The 7,725-nt window shown below is 46.0% G+C and overlaps 1 protein-coding gene across 1 annotated transcript; it reads right to left on the minus strand.

Annotated features, from left to right (window-relative positions):
• Positions 1-7: 7 nt before the first annotated feature.
• On the minus strand, positions 8-3,146 carry LOC103212687 (ubiquitin carboxyl-terminal hydrolase 27; the record flags this gene model as incomplete). Its single annotated transcript, XM_042783408.1, has 2 exons — positions 2,991-3,146; positions 8-2,203 (listed from the first exon to the last, which is right to left on the minus strand). Coding segments are annotated over exons 1-2 (2,352 nt in total), but the record flags the coding sequence as incomplete, so codon positions are not given.
• Between the last annotated feature and the right edge of the window lie 4,579 nt (positions 3,147-7,725).

The following is a 7,725-nucleotide window of genomic DNA, read 5'->3' on the forward strand; positions in this document are numbered from 1 at the left end:
AGAAAAGTAAATACCCTTCACTGTCCAGCACATCCTTAATACTGGCCTTGGTGATGACAGCATCATCACATTTGAACCACTGGTCCTTGTGGTGCCGGATGAAGCTGGTATAGTGGCCACTCTCCAAGGTTCCTTGGTGATTGACCACAGCAAACAAGGAATACTTATTCTCGTTGTTTCCACTATTGGTTGGCAGCTGCAACTGTCCATTCATTCTGTTCTCTTTACTTGAGGCCATAAATGGTGTCATATCCAGCTCCAGAGGAAAGGAAATGTATGTAGTGATCTTGCGCCTCTGTTTGGCTGAGTGTTCAAACCGTTTGAAATGAAAACAGGCAACAACAGGTAATTTATTCATTGTAAGCTGTTTGGTAGATTCCTGGTAGCTTTGGCAACTACCACACTTGATTTTGGCACTGCTTCCTAAGTGTTCTGGCCTTGTAAACCTTCGCAGGCAGTCCATGAGTGTAGTGATTCCTGGTATGTGGCTTTCCCCATTCACACTGCTCTCCCTCCCTGGACTCATGGGCCAGAAGGAGGTGCAAGAGCCAGGCAAGTCCAAACTGATGTCCCAACATGGGTCTATTGTGGTAGAGACGCCATGGCAGGCTTGACAAGTAACATCAGACTGCAGGCCACCTGTGAAGATTTGGTCTATGATGCAGTTACAGTGGTTGGGATTGTTGGCTGCCTTCCCAACATCATCACCTTTGCAATGCCTGTGCAGCACATCTAATGCTGCGATGAGGAACTCATGGGCATCCTGTTGCCTGTACCCTGCTAAATGGCGTGCATGTATCCATACCAGGTGCAGTAACTTATAGGGAACATGAGGAGATGGGTTTCCAGAATACAACTCTCGAAAAAGAGAAGACATCTCACAAACTAGACACAACTCAGGACTTGGCATTTCACATCTGTGCCTGTCAGAGAGAAAGAAATCTCTCAGGATTGGAGTGTGGGTGAGTGCCTGGACAATGCAGTTCATAAAGCACGTGTTGCCAAGATTGATAAGTCCTCTTAAACCGATGGTAAAGCTTGAGGTGATCCTCCTTCTCCGTGGATTGTGTCCCAGCAGTTCTAACTCTGGTTTGGTTGTTTCCCAGGTCGGATATTTCTCACCAAGGCCTGGTTTTGAACACTGCTGGTGAGAAACCTCTGTTGAAGTGGAAGCTTGTAATTTTAAAGCTTCCCCTTGCTCTTCTTTGGCAATTTGCTCAATGTCTTTGTCATATATATAATCCTTACACATAAAGCAATATATACCTCCATAATAAAGGTCTACGGCTAAATTGTGTTGTTTTGTCTCAGCGTGCTCGTGAATGTGTTTCTCGGTAAAGCAGCCAAAGAAGACACAGGAAAGGCAAGAGTGGAGTCTGTTCAAATGAGTGCCACACACATGGCAGATGCACGACTTTGCCTTGCTTTTCCTGGTCTCTGGGGTTCCACACCACACGAAGCACTGGTAGATCAACCGCAGTTCCTGCCTCCAGTTCTCTCCCACCTTAAAGCTATTCACGTGGGAACAGCCTGGTGGACCCACGGCAAAATCCACATCCAGGCATCCGCCCCCAGGGCCGCGCCGGGGCCGGGGCCGTGGTGGGGGCCGTGGCCTAGGCTGCGGCGGGGTACGAAGCCGGGTCTGAGGCCGGGGTCGGGGTCGGCGGCGGGGAGCACGACTGCGACGCGCGGAGGGATCGGGGGGCCGCGGTGGGTCGGAAGGGAGGGTGGGGGGAGGAACCTCGTCGCTGCTGCCGCCACCGCCGCTCCGCGCTGGGTTCTCATCCTCCAGCTCCTGCTTCCCTTTCGGCTCGTGCTCCGCCTCCCGGACCGGCTCGGTTGCTGGCTCCAGCTTGAGCTCAACCCGGCGGCCCGGACCCTCCGCTGTCTCCACCTTCCCGGCGGCGTCCACCTTCCCCGCCGCCTCCACCTTCCCGGCGGCGTCCACCTTCCCCGCGGCGTCCACCTTCCCAGCGGCGTCCACCTTCCCCGCCTCCACCTTCCCCTCCACCTTTGCCTCCGCCTCCACCTTCCTTTCTGCCGTCTCCGCCGTCTCCGCCTCCTCTACCTCCTCCGCCTCTACTGGCGGCGGCTCCTCCCCCTGCTCGCAGGGCTCAGGCGGCCACTGGGCGTGGCGGCGCGGGGGCCACGCAGACTTGGGGTGTCCCCCGCCCGGCCTGAGGGAGCGAGGTAGCGGTGGCAGCTGGACCCAAAAGGGACTTTCACTGAAGGAGGCGGCGGAAGCAGGCGACGCCCCCGGGAATCCTCCCGCCGTAGCCCCCTAGCGGAGGCCGCTTCTGTAGCCAGGCCCCGTTTCCTTTAATTCAGTATTTCCCAAACTTGCTTGTTCACGAGAATCACGTGGGGGAACATGTTAAAATCACCGATTCGTAGGCTTCACCAGTAGACCTACTGAATCAGAATCTCCAAGGGAGATACTCCGGAACCTGCATCTTTAACTAGCGCCTGAGAGGATTCTTATGATCAGGCAAGTTTGGGAAACACAGCTCTAATTCATTGAGGCTGGCGGGAAGGGGGGCGGGGACCGCGCAGTCTCTTTAAGGCGCTTCCAGTTCTCCGCTCCAATCGCTGCTCTGATCCCCTTCATCGTCTCCTCCCCTCTTCTAGTCCTTCCCTTCATCCATGCAGTCTTCCCCCAGCGTTGCAGGGCTGGGAACTGTGCTGTTGCCAAGTCTGGAAATGTTTCTGGGTGGTGAAATGTCACCTCGGAGGCTGGGCTCTGAGGAGCACAGTTAGGAGCTGTGATAGGCCATCATTTCCGCGGCGGAACCTGCCCCCAGCACTGTTCCAGTCAGCCCTCCCACCCCAAACTCTGCCCTTCTCCATGAGGATGGAGCTCCAGCTCTGCTAGGAGGCACGCCAGAACTCCAGATCCGGAGAGACAGAGCTCCCAAGGCTGCTGGGACTGCACAGGCATGTCCCTTTACCCATTTTATGGGTGCTCTGCAGAGTCTGTGCCTGCTCCTCACCTCCTCCTCCTCGGGCTCCCAAGGCCACGGGTGGGTTGAAGCTTTGGCAGCCAGTATTCTTGCCCTGCAATGCTGCAGAGCAGCCTGGGGAGGGTGGGGTAGAATCCAGCTCTTGTCTCCAAGGCCTACGGGAGGGGCAAGGCACACTAAGGCCATCCCTACAGCTGGTACTTCTCCTAAGGCTGAGAGCGACCCACACTCAAAGACACGGTCTCAAGACCCTGAAACCCTAACAGAATCCCGGGATTGGGCAGCAGGTGGGAGTGTAAGGGCAGCAAATTTGGTCTCCTGAGCTGCCAGTGTGAGGTGGGGCTAGGTCTGAGCGACTTCTTGGAAATCCTGTGGTGAGAGGCTGGGGACATTAGGTAGCAGCACCATGGGGCCCACGAGGAGACATCCTAGAACAAGTGGCTCAGGTCTTGGCATGGCTGGGGGATGTTGAAAACTGCAGGTACTGGCCCCAAGGGGTGCAGCCCAGGGAAGGTGTCTGGATGTAAGTCCAGGGAAAAATAGATAACTAGTGTTTGAGGGGGAACTCTGGTGGTGTAGTGCCTAAGGCATTTGACTGCTAACCAGAAGGCTAGCGGTTCAAACTCACCAGCCACTCCTCAGAAGGAAGATTGGGCAATCTACTTCTGTAGTGATATAGCCTCGGAAACTCAAGGAGGGCTTGCTGAGTCGGACCGACTCGATGGCAGTGAGTTTGGTTTTTTGGTTAGTGCTTGAGGATCAGGGAGTATGTTCTAGAGACAGTCCAGTACCATAAATCCTGGTGTTGGCCAGCATTGGCCTAGTACACGCTGCCCAGTTTGATTGTTACCAAAGCATAGTTCTCCTTATCTAGCATGGGACATCACCCTCCCTTCACCTAGCCCCTAGGTAAGTAGGGGCCCAAGCAGCAGGACTTGGTTGCCAGGAAGCAAGAGCCCTTAAGGAAGATGACTGGGTCCCATCAGGCAGTCTCTGTGCTGGTTCTTCCAGGGTGCAGTGAGGGTTGCTATTCCTTAGGTGAAGTAGACAGTGGGTGCTGTATCAACCATGCTCTGGAGCTTTGCTCTGCAAATGGTGACAGGAAGGTTAGAACCACTGAAGCTGAGGTCTCAAGAGCTTTTCTGGTGCCCGCTCTTCCCAAATCACCTACTTCAATTCCTTGAAGCACCCCAGTACCCTTCCAATATGTTCTTGCTCTCTGTAGCCTGGAAACAGAGGACTCGAAACTAGCACACCCACCGAAGGAATCCTACTGCTGCAACAAGTGACTGAGGTCATAGAGCGTGTTTGCAGTGGTGAGCAGGAGGAACTCTCCTCCTACCTCCACAGAGTAGCAGACATCAGAGATACCTAAAGATCTCTGTGTATCTGGGACTGTCTACCATGGAATATGAACAGTGGTAACCTGGCTGCTTCATAAATCAGCTTCCTGCAGAAGTCCACAGATCCACATGGACTCTGCCCAGGCCAGCATGTTCTGGAAATAAATGGAGGGCTCTGCCACCATTCACTCAACAAATGACAATTTGACATCAATTGAAAACCAGATGCTATGCTGGGAGCTGTGGACATAACATTGAACCAGAGGTGCTCTACAACCTAACCCCAGGGCCAAAATCAGTGCCATATTCCCCAGAAGGCAGACTAAGGAAGTGTCTAGGTCAGCAGCAGGGAACTAAACCAAACCCAACCTATTGCCATTGGGTCTATTCCAACTCATGGCAGTCCCATGTGCAAGGGGTACCTAAACCAAAAAGCCAAGAAAAAAAAATATGGAAAGCAGTTTGATACTTTAGTTTTTGAAGTAGTCTTCATGGGATACATCAGATTTGTTGTAGTCCTTACTCCTTGATTTTATGTTGCTTTTATTTTGAATCACATATGGAGTATTCCATCATAATATTTTTGGTGCTTAGTTCTTTTATTACCCTATTCATAACCAATTCATAACCAAGTTCTGCTTTGATAATTGAAAGTTGTATCTTTTTCCTTTTCTCCCTTAATTCTTAGTTCCATTCTATTCCCCCAACAGAATTTTATTCTAATAATACATTTTTTTTGAAATTGAAATTATTTTATTGATTACCCTATCATATTTCTCTATGGCAAAAATATGTATATGTTTTGCAATTTAAATGTTTTAAATATTCCTGTGACCATAAGTATTGCTTAAAACTTTATTGCTTAAAAAAATTCCTGGGAAGAATTTAACCTTCTCTTCCCCACAGAAAGGAGGTCTAGTGGTGCAGTGGTTAGGGCATTCAGCAGCTAAGCAAAAGGTCAGTGGTTTGAACCCACCAGCCACTTAGTAGGAGAAAGATGAGGTAGTCTGCTTCCTTAAAGATTTACACCCTTGGAAATCCTATACTACTCTGTCCTGTACGGTTGCTATGAGTTGGAATGGACTCAATGGCAATGGATTTGCCCCTAAAGAGGCCTGATGGAACGCTAGCAAAAGGAGCTGACCTAAGGAGACAACTCCTATTTGCAGTTGATGAGCCTTGGTGACAAATACAACTCTAACCACAAGGTGGCAAAAGAGTATGTGACGATTCCATATGTTCATGTATGGAATCATATATTTTGTATGCTTACATAAAACTACTGGTTTATATCAAAATACCCTGAAAATATTTTTTAAAACGTTGTGCACCTTCATATATTTTTTGAGTGACATCTAAAATTTTACATCATCACTGTCAATAGATGCAAATAATGTCGTTTCTGACAAATATTAGCATTTCAAAAAAAAAAAGCTGTTGTATCATGGTTTTACATGAATTCAGTGAAACCTAAATACCATAGTGATTTGACACCTCCTCTCATCTGTGTTAAAAATTCATAACCAAGTTCTGCTTTGGTAATTGGAAGTTGTATATTTTTCCTTTTCTCCCTGAATTCTTGGTTCCATTCTATTCCCCCAACAGAACTTTATTCTAATAATACATTCTTTGGAAATTGAAACTATTTTATTGATTACGCTATCACATTTCTCTACAGCAAAGCTACGTATATGTTTTGCAGTTTAAATGTTTTAAATATTCTTGTGACCATAAGTATTGCTTAAAAACTTTATTCTTGCTTGAGTTACCATGACAATTAATATTAAAATGTGATGGATCAAACATTGTACATATATTGCAAATTATTACATAATTATTCAATGTAAAAACAGATTCATTACATATTCATCTCTTGATGAGATAGGACTTTTTTTTAGTCAGTGGGTGTATCCATGGATAATATTACTTATTGCTAGAATGAGACAGAAAGACAGAATTCAGCATCAATTCTCTTTTTACTTTTTGTTTGGCTAGATATTAGCACACAAATGGTTTGCCCTCCACTGCTAACCTAAAGGCTGCTGGTTCGAACCCAGCCAGTGGTATCACAGAAGCTAGGCCTGGGGATCTGCTTCCGTTAGGATTACAGCCAAGAAAACCCTATGGAGCAGTTCTACTCTGTATATATAAATAAGTAAATGGTAATAGATATCTTGTCTTAACAATGTCACTCAATTCTTTTGAGTTCCTTGGGAGATACATGGAAAAAAATTTCAGAATGATTTATCATCAGAATTATTTTTCATAAATTTATTAGCTGACAATTCCTTGGGTTCTCCTTCAGTTTTATTGGAAGTAAAAAATTGATTTGATCCCCACTCATTAGTTAGTTGTTCTTAGTTGCTATTGACTTTTTTCTGACTCATGGAGATCCCATGTGTTACAGAGTAGAACTGCTCCATAGGGTTTTCTTGGCTGTAATCCTAACGGAAGCAGATCCCCAGGCCTAGCTTCTGTGATACCACTGGCTGGGTTCGAACCAGCAGCCTTTAGGTTAGCAGTGGAGGGCAAACCATTTGTGCTACCTAGCAACTTACTCATTAGTTAGAGCAATTTGGTTTTCCACCATTGACAGTAGTATTTGAAATTGTTTCTTGGGCACACTGTAGATTATATACCCTGGGGCAATGCACCCAGGTAAAATTTAGCGTAGGTAAAAGATAAAGTTTCCTTTTTTTTTTTTTTTAGTGCAAAAAGAATCATTGTGAAATAGGAGATGCATAAAGATAGCCAGCATGACTCTGCAGCAAGTGTGTTCTCTTGCCGATCAATTTTAGGAAAGAATACATAACTAATTTGAAGATACAGAGATTGAGTCTGTTAAAACTCTAAGTGCTTCTTTAACCATTATATTATGTAAGATAGTATTGTTGTATAGCTGTGTAGCAAATTGAGATATGCTGTAGGTATAAAATAATAGATTCCAAAGACTTAGTAGGAGAAAAAGAATGAAAAATAATTTTTATATTAATTACATGTTACAATGATGATATTTTGGATGTTAAAATATATAGTTTTTAAAATAATTATAAAAAAACAACTCTAAGTACATATTTACTGTGTGGAATATTTTCTTATGCCACCTAGCGTAATGCACACTCCATTTTGAAGGTTGATGGCTTATATTTATTATTTTTTTATATAATTTATTTTTTGTTGAAAATATGCACAGCAGAGCATACACCAATTCAACAGTTTCTACATGTATAATTCAGTGACACTGATTACGTTCTCCTAGTTGTGCAATCATTCTCGCCTTCCTTTTTTGAATTGTTCCTTTCCCATTAGCATTAACTCACTGCTACCTAAGGTTCCTATCAAATACATACAGTTGCTATTGTCAAATTGATCCCCTATAGATAGTTCTTAATAGAACACAATGCTCAAGGCAGACATACTAT

The sequence above is a fragment of the Orycteropus afer genome, unplaced genomic scaffold (genome assembly GCF_000298275.1).
Source record: "Orycteropus afer afer isolate SDZICR_OR568_19922 unplaced genomic scaffold, OryAfe1.0 scaffold01064, whole genome shotgun sequence".
NCBI lineage: Eukaryota > Metazoa > Chordata > Mammalia > Tubulidentata > Orycteropodidae > Orycteropus > Orycteropus afer.